The 14,559-nt window shown below is 38.4% G+C and overlaps 1 protein-coding gene across 1 annotated transcript in view; it reads right to left on the bottom strand.

Moving 5' to 3' along the window:
- The window catches only part of CPB1 (carboxypeptidase B1), a 39,597-nt gene extending 25,945 nt beyond the window's left edge, over nucleotides 1–13,652 (bottom strand). The window contains 3 exon segments of the mRNA XM_004278197.2: nucleotides 5,781–5,905; nucleotides 13,398–13,473; nucleotides 13,582–13,652. Coding sequence (XP_004278245.1) covers nucleotides 5,781–5,905; nucleotides 13,398–13,473; nucleotides 13,582–13,652 — 272 coding nt within the window.
- Between the last annotated feature and the right edge of the window lie 907 nt (nucleotides 13,653–14,559).

Consider the following 14,559-nt stretch of genomic DNA (forward strand, 5'->3'; position numbering starts at 1 on the left):
AACAATAGCAAAGATTAATAAAACTAAAAGTTGGTTCTTTGAGAAAATAAACAAAACTGATAAACCCTTAGCCAGACTCATTCAGAAAATAAGGGAGAGGATGCAAATCAATAAAATTAGAAATGATAAAGGAAAATCACAACTGACACTACAGAAATACAAAGGATTATAAGAGACTACTACAAACAACTATATGCCAATAAAATGGACAACCACGAAGAAATGGACAAATTCTTGGAAAGGTACAATTTTCCAAGACTGAACCAGGAAGAATTAGAAAATATAAACAGACCTATCACAAGTAATGAAATTGAAAATGTAATTAAAAATCTTCCAACAAACAAAAGTCCAGGACCAGATGGCTTCACAGGCAAATTCTATCAAATATTTAGAGAAGAGCTAGCACCCATCCTTCTCAAACTCTTCCAAAACATTGCAGATGGAGGAACACTCTCAAATTCATTCTATGAAGCCACCATCACCCTGATACCAAAACCAGAGAGGTATCACAAAAAAAGAAAACTATAGAGCAATATCACTGATGAATATAGATGCAAAAATCCTCAACAAAATACTAGCAAACAGAATCCAACAACATATTAAAAGGATCATACACCATGATCAAGTGGGATTTATCCCAGGGATGCAGGGATTCTTCAATATATGCAAATCAATCAATGTGATACACCATATTAACAAATTGAAGGATAAAAACCGTATTATCATCTCAATAGATGCAGAAAAAGCTTTTGTCAAAATTCAACACCCATTTATGTTAAAAAGTCTTCAGAAAATGGTGATAGAGGGAACCTACCACAATATAATAAAGGCCATATATGACAAACCCACAGCAAATACTGTACTCAGTGGTGAAAAACTGAAAGTATTTCCACTAAGATCAGGAAGAAGACAAGGTTGTACCCTCTTACTGCTCTTATTCAACATAGTTTTGGAAGTCCTAGTCATGGCAATCAGAGAAGAAAAAAGAAATAAAAGGGATACAAAATGGAAAAGAAGAAGTAAAACTGTCACTGTTTGCAGATGACATGATACTATACATAGAAAATCCTAAAGATGCCACCAGAAAACAACTAGAACTAATCAGAGAATTTGGTAAGCTTGCAAGATACAAAATTAATGCACAGAAATCTCTGGCATTCCTATACACTAACAACGAAAAATCAGAAAGAGAAATTAGGGAAACAATCCCATCTACCACTGCAACAAAAAGAATAAAATACCTAGGAATAAACCTACCTAAGGAGACAAAAGACTTGTACTCAGAAAACTATAAAACACTGATGAAAGAAATTAAAGATGAGATAAACAGATGGAGAAATATACCATGTTCTTGGATAGGAAGAATCAACATTGTGAAAATGACTATAGTACCCAAAGAAATCTACAGATTCAATGCAATCCCTTTCAAACTACCAGTGGCATTCTTCACAGAATTAGAACAAAAAATTTTACAATTTGTATGGAAACACAAAAGACCCTGAATAGCCAAAGCAGTCTTGAGGGATAAAAACAGAGCTGGAGGAATCAGGCTCCCCGACTTCAAACTATACTACAAAGCTACAGTAATCAAGACAGTATGGTACTGGCACAAAAACAGAAATATAGATCAGTGGAACAGGATAGAAAGCCCAGAGATAAACCCACACACATATGGTCAACCTAATTTATGACAAAGGAGGCAAGAATATACAATCGAGAAAAGACAGTCTCTTCAATAAGTGGTGCTGGGAAAACTGGACAGCTACATGGAAAAGAATGAAATTAGAACACTCCCTAACACCATACACAAAAATAAACTCAAAGCGGATTAAAGACATAAATATAAGACCAGACAGTATAAAACTCTTAGAGGAAAACATAGGCAGAACACTCTTTGACATAAACCACAGCAAGATCTTTTTTGACCCACCTCCTAGAGTAATGGAAATAAAAACAAAAATAAACAAATGGGACCTAATGAAACTTCAAAGCTTTTGCACAGCAAAGGAAACCATAAACAAGATGAAAAGACAACCATCAGAATGGGAGAAAATACTTGCAAATGAAATAACAGAGAAAGGATTAATCTCCAAAATATACAAACAGCTCATGGAGCTCAATATCAAAAAAACAATCCAATCCAAAAATGGGCAGAAGACCTAAATAGACATTTCACCGAAGAAAACATACAGATAGCCAAGAGGCACATGAAAAGATGCTCAACATCACTAATTACTAGAGAAATGCAAATCAAAACTACAGTGAGGGGCTTCCCTGGTGGCGCAGTGGTTGGGAGTCTGCCTGCCGATGCGGGGGCACGGGTTCGTGCCCCGGTCCGGGAGGATACCACATGCTGCGGAGCGGCTGGGCCTGTGGGCTATGGCCGCTGGGCCTGTGCATCTGGGGCCTGTGCTCTGCAGCGGGAGAGGCCACAGCAGTGAGAGGCCCGCGTACCGCCAAAAAAAAAAAAAAAAAAAAACTACAGTGAGGTATCACCTCACAGCAGTCAGAATGGCCATTATAAAAAAATCTAGAAACAATAAATAGTGGAAAGGGTGTGGTGAAAAGGGAACCCTCTTGCACTGTTGGTGGGAATGTAAATTTATACAGCCACTATGGAGAACAGTATGGAGGTTCCTTAAAAAACTAAAAATAGAATTACCATATGACCCAGCAATCCCACTACTGGGCATATACGCAGAGAAAACCATAATTCAAAAAGACACATGGACCCTAATGTTCATTGCAGCACTATTTACAGTAGCCAGGACATAGAAGCAACCTAACTATCCATCGACAGATGAATGGATAAAGAAGATGTGGCACATATATACAATGGAATATTACTCAGCCATAAAAAGAAATGAAATTGAGCTATTTGTGGTGAGATGGATAGACCTAGAGTCTGTCATACAGAGTGAAGTTAAGTCAGAAAGAGAAAAACAAATACCATATGCTAACACATATATATGGAATCTAAAAAAAAAAGAAAATGGTACTGATGAACCTAGTGGCGGGGCAGAATAAAGACATAGACTTAGATAATGGACTTGCAGACATGGGGTGGTGGGGGAAGCTGGGGTGAAGTGAGAGAGTGGCATGGACATTTATACACTACCAAATGTAAAATGGGTAGCTAGTGGGAAGCAGCCGCATAGCACAGGGAGATCAGCTCGGTGCTTTGTGACCACCTACAGGGGTGGGATAGGGAGGGTTGGGAGGGAGGCTCAAGAGGGAAGGGATATGGAGATATATTTATGCATATGGCTGATTCACTTTGTTGTACAACAGAAACTAACACAGTATTGTGAAGCAATTACACTCCAATAAAGATCTATTAAAAATTCTGTTATTTTTCTTGGTGCACACATTTTTAATTTTTTCCCATGGTAATTCAGAATCTGATTGAAACTACCAAATGATGAAAGTCTTAGTGAAGAGGGTTGGAACCACTGAAAAATCTGAAAAGCTATTTTGGTAGAACTTGTACAGTAGATGGTTCCTGTTACATAGAAAAAACAACTGCAAATTCTTGCCAGCAGGAAACCATCTAAATACATATTAGTTACCACATGAGGTAATAATGGGATGCACAGGGACTGCTTGCAGCCCCGGCAAGGATATTGCTGGTGTGCTGCTCCAGGATTTCTAGGGAGTTATTATTACTTAATATTTAGGAAATTATATGCCACAAATGTGCTAAGCAAAAATTAACAAGATCTTAGCCTTCAGGGAACATCCTATATTCTACGTGAGACAGCATTCATACACAATTCCCTAAACGTTTACGCATTAAAAAAAGACATGAATTTTCCTCCCGGTAAAAGGAGATTGTTACCTGATTAGAAGCTGTTTTACTACTTTGTGTTCTGAGTAGAATTAGGATGTCAATTCAGGTGGCTAGGGTTAGCTTATGGTCACCGGTCTTCCTTCTGTTTTTCTTAAAGAACTATAAGGAAACTCATCTTTTTGAATATTATTAAGGGCTCCTATAGGCTAGGATTTTAGAAGTCCTTCCTAGTGTAATAAAAAGAGCAAAATATCACAGACGTGAATCTTAATCACATTTTGAAACTTACTGTATTATATCTTTGTTTTAAAAAGACGGTCAATTCTTAAGGTCACATTTTGACACTTCCCTCAAGCAGAAGCAGATAGCTAAGCTGTGTGAAGCATGATAATGGGGTTAAACAAAACAGTTTCTGTTGACCTTTAAAAGATGTATAATCTACCTCTTTGTACAAGAGTAAACTATAGCAGCATTCACAGCAATAAAAGTATCAGTTGAAGTTTATTTACATATTGTTTTATTTCATCTTCACAACAGCCCTTTGAGAGTGGCATTATACATATCTTCACTTTATGAAGATAAGGTTAGAAGGATTCTTTCCTTATAAAGACAAGGGAAGCTCAGAAAGGTTAAGCAAATTATCCAAAGTCAGACAGCCAGGAAGTTGCAGAGTCAGGATTTAAGCCTTGTCTGTTTTTTCCCAAGGCATTTGCTTGTTGCATTATGCTGTACCACTTCTTCTAATGGAGATGCAGATTTTATAGGTGACAATTCTGGTATCTTTACTAGCATAAATACTATTCTGTAGTTTTAGGATGTGAAAAATAAGAGAAAATATCTGTTAAAATTATGTAGGTCACAGTTTCTCAAAATATAATGGAGACTTGAGCTTATGGTAGGGGATTGTTGGATAAACATTTGAATGTTCAAGACTGGAGTGTGAGATTGTCTCTTTGCTCCTTGCTGATCCACTTTCTGGAGGAAAAACTCTGCTTTAGACTAAAGACCTCATTTCCTCCCTCCCTCAAATGCAGATTGAGGGAGGTTCTAAGCCTTAGCATATAGTCTGTTCTCTACCTAGACTATGATTTTTCATTGTCTTTGTTTGGCTAACTCCTCGTCTTTTAGTTCTCAGCTGAAGCCTCCTTTCCTATGGCCCTCCGTGATCCCTAGACTTGAGCTATTCCCCTGCAATTCCAGCTCTTTACTCTTCTTGACATCTGTTACACATATTGTAATTCTTTGTTCATTTTCCTCTGAAGGGGATGAGCCCTATCTATTTTTTCAGCATTTGTTATATGTAGATGCTCACTATCTATTTGTTGGATCAACAGATGGACAACTGTCTCCACTTAGAGGACATTCTCATCTTAAAAGGCTTAGATGGATCAGTGCGGTATTTGGGGAAGATTCATGGAGTGATCAGCTTAGCCAACTCTACTCTAGGCCTTTGGGGAACCACTTTCCTTTCTTTCAGTCCTTCTCTCCATGACTTCTCCTACCGTTAGAGATAGTTGGGGACTTTGGGAGGAAAAAGGAGAGAAGGACCACTCAGTCTGACTCTAGTCTGGTCCTTAATCTAAAGGAGCATGAAGAACCCTCATGGCTCACAATAGGTCTGGTGATCACCTGGCAAGAAGACTTGATATGATTTGGGACTAAAACTGTGTTGGGCTGATAATAGAATATCCATTGGTTTGGCCTTTAGTCTATATATCACTTGTAAACCAGTAGCAGGTCAAATATCTGGCTAAAGAGTTGGGATTCAAGAGTCAAACCTGTTTTTATTAGAGCAATAACTAAACACAAAATCTACCAGACTTGACATCTTAAGACTTGGAATTCAGGGCCAGCTCTGCCATGACCTATTTGTGGGGCCCTGGGGAAGCCATTATCTTGGTCTTATTTTTATCTTCTCAGGTTTTTTTTGGAGACCAGGATGAGAGCATACATGAGAGAGAATTTTCATAACTATAAAACATAAACTTACTCGTATTGTAGTTCATTCTGCTTCAGAAAGTCTTCCACAGTGAAAATATCTTCTGCTTTAACACGGAAGTCAGCTGTACTGTGAGGTTTGATTTGTGTGACAGAATCCGGTTTCCAGAAGTCAATCTGAATAAGGAATAAGATGTATTGTACTGGACGCCTATAATTCAATGGGCGAATTATCACCAGCAAGCACACTATTGCTGTACTCCAGTGAGTTATTTTCAGACTCAAATTATCCATGAAATCTCTTAAAAATCTCTCCCTTGAATGAATAAGAGTTGCGACCAAGCAGTTAGATGTCAATAAAAGTGTTTACACATACATACATAGCATTAATTGATTATGAACAAGCATGAAGAGCATATAATTATCTCCCATAATGCTAGTTAATGGCAGTATTCTATAACTGCTCTCTTCTATTTATTGATTTTCTAGAACAGTTGCTTATTGTGATAGCAATGTTTGTGGTAGTGGATGCATGTGCTGAATGAATGATGCTGAATTAACTGGAGCCACAAAATTTAAAAGCGAGAAATTGAGCTTTCTCTTACTTTTTAATGGACTCATTTTATGAGTTTATCTTGGAACTCAGTGCTATACAAGTCATAGTAATGTGTGGAGCCAAGAACATCCCTGACCTGTGGGGGATCCATCAGGGAGGAAAAATGTATCTTTCCACAGTGGTTATGTTGGAACCATGGCCAGAAACAAAATATTCTTGAGGATCCAATAATGTGCTGACATTTTCATTTGTTCAATTATTCATCAGCTATTACTGAGGACCTACTATGTGCTATGCTCTGTGCCTGAGACTAGGAATACACTAGTGAGCAAATCAGACATGGGGAGATTTTAGAGGAAATTGTGCACAAAAGTAGTATGACATATTTGATAATTCTAATGTTTTTCTTTGTGGATGTGTGGTTTCAGATCTCCTTTTCCCTTGGGAAAATATTAACCAATGACATTCCGCCTCTCACAGGTCTCTGTTTTTCTGTTCTTTGCTTGAGCTGAGTAAAGGCCTAGAAACCTGAGGTGACCCTGACATTGGATCTTTCTCTGCCCTGTTTCTCACTCAATACCTGTTTAGATATTTATGAGCTAGTCTCAGGATGGAGATGTGACAGGTGGTGGTACTTAGGACCATTGCTTTGGAACTTAGAAGGGAGTTTGGGCACACTTAGCGGTTGTGAAATAGAAACTGATGATGTAAGATAATAAGATGACTCAATTTTAGATATACCTGTGGAGAATCCAGGTGCCTATATCCTGTCCTGGTAATCTTCAAACCTCTGTAGATGTCTAGAGGGTACTGAATCATGAGTCAGGGTCATAGGGAAGGTCAGGGGAATGGGAGGCAGGGACATTAGGATTACACAGGAGGGATTCCAGAAGAAATAGTGTGAGTATGGTTGTCACTAAGGTATTGGAAAGAGAGAGTACTGATAATTTGACAAGGATTGGCTGCAGGATGTGATCTATTGAGTCAAAGATGAGAGGATAAAAGTGAGACGTTAGAAGATAGTGGAGGGGGACTTCCCTGGTGGTCCAGTGGTTGAGAATCCGCCTGCCAATGCAGGGCACGCGGGTTTGATCCCTGGTCGGGGAACTAAGATCTCACATGCCAAGGAGCAACTAAACCTGCATGCTCTAGAAGCCCGCATGCCTCAGCTACAGAGAAGCCTGCACGCTGCAGTGAAGAGCCCGTGAGCACAGCGAAGATCCTGCGTGCTGCAACTAAGACCCAACACAGCCAAATAAATGAATAGATAAATATTAAAAAAAAAAAAGGAGTGGAGGAAGTATAAAGGCTTATCACGATAAAGACAGAGAAAGCAAGGGCTGGTGATGAATTCTAGTTAGCCAGCATTGTAAAGAGAAGGGCCATGAAGACAAGCACATTATAGGAGAAAGCATATATTTAAAAGTTAACTCTGAATTTGTGTTCTTAATAAATGCCTGTCATTCCATGGTGGGATGGGAGAGGGAGGTGTATCTTTATTATAGACACAGAGGTTTGCACATAAAGTCCTCCAAGCATCTGTAGGCAACTTGACAGCGCCCCACTCATACTTAACACTGGGGCCTTTTAGCGTGCTCAGGAGACTCCCCACTGCCAAGATCTGCATTTCTGTGCTTGAAAACTCCCCCAAACTGGAAAAAGCCTAACAGCTCGCAGCAGGCAGGAGGTGCCAAAGAAATAACTCTTTCCAGAGAAGTGCTTAACCGATGACCCTAGCAAGTTGATGTCTAAATATTCCAAATCTGTCATTTCTCAGGTGGGATAATTTTGATGCATGTGGTTTGCACCCTTTCCTGGAATTTCTCTGTAGGATTAAGCTCTAGTCATCCTCTGTGATAGCTGGCTTAATAGTGCCCCTTTTGTTTGCTGCCCTCCCTTCTTTGTATCACTCCTCACTTGTCTACCCAGGCTCCCTGTACTTTCCAAATGAAATCTTTGCCCTTGAATCTTTGTCTAAGGGTCTGCTCTGGAAGAACCTACATTAAGATGGTAGCTTCCCACTTAGAGTAACAAATACCTGCACAATATCCTTGGTGATGGTTCTGATACAATCCTGAGTATATCTAGTACTACTTCAGAACAGCCTAATTGCCTTTTGATGGTTTTCCTTCTGATATTAAGTTGAAAGTTGCCTTCCCTAATCGTCTAACCTTTGTACAAACGTTTGTACTGGCTCTGCCAAATATTGGGAGAAATATATATATATATATATATATATATATATATATATAATTTCTCAACCCCATTTAAGAAAAAATATATATATATATTTTTAAATGGGGTAGAGAAATCTCATAAGCATGTTTGACAGAAGACTTGCAGCCCTAACCTGAGGTCCTGTAAAAACTCTCCTTTGACAAGGAAAAAATCGGTCAGCAAACATACCAACATCCAACACTATGGAGTCCTGCAAATATGATGCAGACTTAGTAACCTGGAGTTAGTCCCCAGTTCTTAGGAGAACCGGAGCCAAAAATCAGAAGCAACATTATAGCCTTATAGATGTTTACAATGCATTAAGTATGGTTACAAATGATGAACTTAAAATATTGGTACAGGGAGATAAATATAAATTTCGGTAATTACCAACAGCGAATGAGATCTATGTTTAAAATATGGAAGTGGAGTAAAATATGTGATATGAGATATGGGGAATTGAATTATTATATGTAAAGGAGTTATAAAACTGAGGTTATAAAATTATAAATCCAGGAACCTGAGTGACAACCATTTGTTGGAAGATAAAGGAATATCTTTAAGTGATACCACTGTGGGAATGTCAACTTAATCAGCCAGCTGGCTAATATTTAAAGAGTCTTTCCTAAAATATATTACAAAACCAGCACAAAACCAAGTAGTGTATTCACCTTAAATTCTTTTGGGAAAAAGAAGGATTCATAAAAGAATAAATATTTGTGTTGGGGAATTTTGGTTCTTCACATATTTACACAAATTTTTTTCTTCACGTTACGTTTGACTATGTGTTGAACATATGATAGACTCTTCCTTTATCTTGATGGAATTTTCCTTTCTTGTTGGAAGAGGAAATGACTTCTACTCTAGGCCTAGTTCCAGACAGCAGGGAGAAGCTTACAATCATAACGGGAGTGATGGGGACATTGGAAGACTGTAACCAAGTTACCTTGGGCATGCACCTGAAACTACAGAAACAGAGTTCAAGAAAGTACTGAGAAAATAGAATAGGTTTTGTGGGGAATGTCTCCAATAAAGGAACAAGGAGATAAAAATGAAACCATTACTATACAATTAAATATGGAAAGAGGGAGGCTGCTAGAGTCCATTGTGGTCACAGGTCTCTCCAATACATTCAACTTTTAAAAGGACATGTTCAAAAGCAGGGAGGAAGGACACACGGCCAAGGATGAATACAAAGACTAGATGCCCTTGTAATGATCTTATCAGGAAGGCTACAGTCCAGAATATGCTGCACTTGCAAGATTGCTAAGGAGAGTAAAACTTCCTTTTTTTTTAACATCTTTATTGGAGTATAATTACTTTACAATGTTGTGTTAGTTTCTGCTTTATAACAAAGTGAATCAGCTATATGTGTACATATATCCCCATATGTCCTCCCTCTTGCATCTCCCTCCCACCCTCCCTATCCCACCCCTCTAGGTGGTCACAAAGCACCGAGCTGATCTCCCTGTGCTATGTGGCTGCTTCCCACTAGCTATCTATTTTACATTTGGTAGTATATATTAGTCCACGCCACTCTCTCACTTCGTCCCAGCTTATCCTTCCCCCTCCCCGTGTCCTCAAGTCCATTCTCTACCTCTACGTCTTTATTCCTGTCTTGCCCCTAGGTTCTTCAGAACAATTTTTTTTTTTAAATTCCATATATATGTGTTAGCACACGGTATTTGTTTTTCTCTTTCTGACTTACTTCACTCTGTATGACAGACTCTAGGTCCATCCACCTCACTACAGATAACTCAATTTCGTTTCTTTTTATGTCTGAGTAATATTCCGTTGTATATATGTGCCACACCTTCTTTATCCGTTCATCTGTCGATTAAAAATCTCTTTTTCAATCATGTTGGAAATAAAATGAATAAAGAAGAAACACGCAGTCTTACTGCTTGGAGCTAAAGTATGTTTGCAGCTGGAAGAGAGGAAGTAGCCAGATTGACCTCTTGTTTGGCTTTTGTCTTTTCTAAGGAGTTTTATACTATCTCTTGTTTTTTCTACTTCTACTGAGAGATGAAATTACCATAAGTAAAGAAATTTTCAAATATTATGATTTTAGCAGAAAAACCTTCTTTGGAAAGAGAACATTGAGGCCCAGGATAGATAAGCAGAGAGGGGATTAGTCAGGTAATGCAAATTGCATTCAAAATCCTGGATCTAATGACAGTAATGATAACAAATGCTTACATAGTTTTTACTATGTAAGTTCTTTCTGAGTACTTATATTAATTCTTTTAAATCTCACAACAATCCTGTAAGGTAAATGCTCTTATTCTCCTTATTTGACAAATGAGAAAGTTGAGACCCAGAGAGGCATCCAAGGTCCAGCTAGCAAGTGGTAGAGCCAGGAATCGAACCCAGGAAGTCTGAGTCCAGATTCTCTGCTCTTGGCCACCAGAAGATGCTGAATTTTAGGTGACTAAAAAAATACTGAGGATGTGATTGCAGAACTTTCTCAGCAATCTTGGAGGAATCAGAGCTTGAAGGGATCACTGAGGAGTGGAGGGGGCATGTCTTGGATTTCGTGAACAGGAAGACACGTGAATCCCAGAAGCGGGAGCTCCAGGGGCCTGGCATGGATACTGGCAAAGTAAACTGGAAGCAGGTGGACTGTGAATATTCAGAAAAGGAAGCCATGATCCTTGGGAGCCAGCACGGTTTAAAGCAAGAATAAGTCAAGCCAAAAAAAAGAAAAAAAAAAAAATAAGTCAAGCCCAATTAACTTCATGTTATCCTTGAAAGAGACCACTAGCCTGATAGGATGCTGAATCTGGATCTTAGCAAAGCGTTTGACCAAGTCTGTGCATTTATATTCTTCTTTACAAGCTGGAAAGCACAGTGTTAGCTGTAGGTAACACCACAGTAACTTGGGTAGTAGAGCAAACTCATCCAAGGAGAGTTGGTTAATGAACCACTTTCAGTGCTTACTTAACACTGTGTCTGGCATATTGGAGCCTCATGATAAATAGGTATTAAATGAACGAACCATGAAGGGTGCCTCTAATTCTGTGCTGACCCCTGACTTACTTAATGTTTTTCCTTTATCAGTGACAAAGATAAAAGTCAAGAATGCATGTTTATCAAACTTGCTGGTGATACAAACTTAGGGCAAAGAATTATTTGGATGAGTGAGTTAATTTTTAAAACTGTCTCAATATGCTATCAAGATAATTTTTAACAGAGTAAATCTAAAATCCTGCATTTAGGTTAAAAAATCAATTAGGCAAGTATAGAAGGAAGAATACCTTGCTTGAGGGTGATTCATTGAGAAAAAATAGCCTAATAGTTTTGATCGGCAATAGGTGTTCTGTAAGCTAAGAGCATTCTAACTGTTCAAGGTGCTAAAAAGAATCTTAGGCCCCATTAATAAGTGTTTGCTTTACAAATGAAAGCAGGCAATGGTCCTACAGTATGTATTAATCAGAGCACACCTGGAGGTCCATTGTCAATTCTGAGAGCTGCATTTTAAAAAAGAAATATAGACAGAAAGATTGAGCTATATTCAGAGGTGACCAGAATGATCAAGTGTCTGTAAACCAGTGCTAAGAGAAATGATGGAAGGCCTGGAAAAGATAAATCTTAGAAGTGAGACAGTATTTGACTCAGCTAGGTCCAGTGGGTCAAAGATAGAGAAGGTAGCTTTCAGCTCAGTATAACGATTAAAATCATTTGTAAGGACTTCCCTGGTGGCGCAGTGGTTGAGAGTCTGCCTGCCAATGCAGGGGACACGGGTTTGTGCCCCGGTCCAGGAAGATCCCACATGCCGTGGAGCGGCTGGGCCTGTGAGCCATGGCCGCTGAGCCTGCATGTCTGGAGCCTGTGCTCCGCAACGGGAGAGGCCGCAACAGTGAGAGGCCCGCGTACCGCAAAAAAAAAAAAAAAAAAAAAAAGATTTGTAAGGCAAATTTGCTACCTTGAAAAAGCAGTATTCCTACTATTCTTGGAAATACTCAAACAGTTTTTATCAGGGCTAATAACCAGGGATGCTGTTTCCACTGAGGAAGTTCAAATTTGAGTGGAAGGCTGCAGTAGATGACTTTATATTATCTTTCAATTCTAACCTTCTGAATTTGTTTCAGATTATGACACTCTTTACCTTCTTTTTTCCTCCACACCTTAAAAGCTAAAAAGATAACTATAGAAAGATAGATGGTTGGATGGATAGATAGATACTTAGGAGCTAGTAGAATATTTTGGTTTCTGTATTCATGAAAAGACAGCATTGGATCAAGTAAACTATTGTGGTCAGCAATAGCTTCCTGACACACTATATATATAAAATTAAAACTGTCAGTTTTCATCCCATATACAGTGAATTTTTTAAAATAAAGTAGCCTAGAGATTTTGGTTTCTTGAAAGTAAAATATGAAAATCACTCCTGGCTTTTTACCTTCTTTACCTCCTTCATGCCATATCATTAAGAGGGCCTGAATCAAGGTCATGAAAACTCAAGCTGTTTGATTTGGAATGAAAGAAAATCAAAGAGAACAGATGATACATGGGATGTGGAAATGAATATCAAGTTGGACAAAAGCCCAGTTTTTCTGTAATATCCAAGCTCATCATTTTTCTCTTTTGCCTTAGAAGGGAAGTTACTGTACATTAAATGTTCTATGACCTTTGCAACAGTTTCAGCTCATTCAGTTGTCATGCTCTGGAAGCTGTTTAAAAGTTACCCTGGATTTATAATAGGGCTTATGGCAATCTAATTTAGGCAGAAAAAGAAGGCATGGGGGCACTAAATGCTTTTCAAGTTTTTATTTCTTGCTACAAAAGCCCTATAGTTAATATTTCATGTCATTCTTCCTTTGATGGAATCATAGTGTAATCTAAGATTTTAAAATAAGTGTGAAGGAAACCCTATAGCATAGAATTGTTATTTACCTGCCTGGTGCTGGCCAACTCACGGAGTAAGTTGATGTCATTTTCATTTTCAACACTGACACGGAACACCTTCTCCCTGAATGGTGAAATACAGAAGAAGGAGAGAAAATTTAAAATTGGGTAATGTGTTCAAATTTTTTGGCTAGCAAAGAAGTGCTTCTCATTTAAGGTGTCAGTCACTTACCCTTAAAAGTGCTCACCAGAATTGTGAGCAGAGGCTAGGGTCACAGTCACGAGAATCAAGAACGCCAGCATTGTGCCTGATTAGGTCTTTTGGTGGGTTTCACCTGCTTTTATAATTGGGGTGTTCTTTGTTTACTTCTCCGGATTGCAAATAGGCACTATCAAGTCTTGATTAAAGGTTTTCCTGGCATTGTTGCCCTGGTAGCTGCGTAAAGCCTGCGAGTATATCTCTCTTTAACACCTGTGGAAACAGCAAATAATCTGAAGTTCAGCCTGTCTGATTTGGATGTCAGACCTAGAATAGTCTGGAGGTAAAGGAGTTTTAAATAAAATCTATTTTATAGCCTTTAACAGTTTTTTGATTTGAGAATTATATAGAACAAAGTCTGTAGAATTTGACATCCCAGTCAAGGTGTAGAACATTTTCATCAGCCTAAGAAGTTCCTTTGAGCATCTCTCCAGTCTATTTCTGTACTCCCCTCAGGCAACCACCATTCCCATTTCTAGCTGCATGCGTTAATTTTGTCTGTACTAAAACTTCATATAAATGAGGTCATATGGTATATAGTTCTTTGTGTCTGGCTTCATTCATTCCAGATAACACTTTTGAGATTTATTAGTGTTTTGTTTGTATTATTGGTTTGTTCCTTTTTATTAACGAGTGGTATTCTATTGTATACCCCAGTTTATTTTCCTGTTGGTGGATATCTGATTGTTTCCAGTTTTGTGTCATCATGAATAAAGCTGCAATAAACCTTGTATACAAGACCTTTTGTAGATACATGTTTTCATTTTGGAGGGAGGTCAATATAAGAATGGAATTGCTAAATAATAATGTAGGAGGGTTTCACACTATTAAGATTCTGCCAAACATTTTTCCACAGTTGTTGTATCATTTTAAGTTTCCCCCAGTATCTAGTTGCTCTGCATTCTCCCTAACATTTTGGTGTTATAGTCTTTAATTTTGGTAATTTTAGTG

Source organism: Orcinus orca, chromosome 5 (genome assembly GCF_937001465.1).
Source record: "Orcinus orca chromosome 5, mOrcOrc1.1, whole genome shotgun sequence".
Lineage (NCBI taxonomy): Eukaryota > Metazoa > Chordata > Mammalia > Artiodactyla > Delphinidae > Orcinus > Orcinus orca.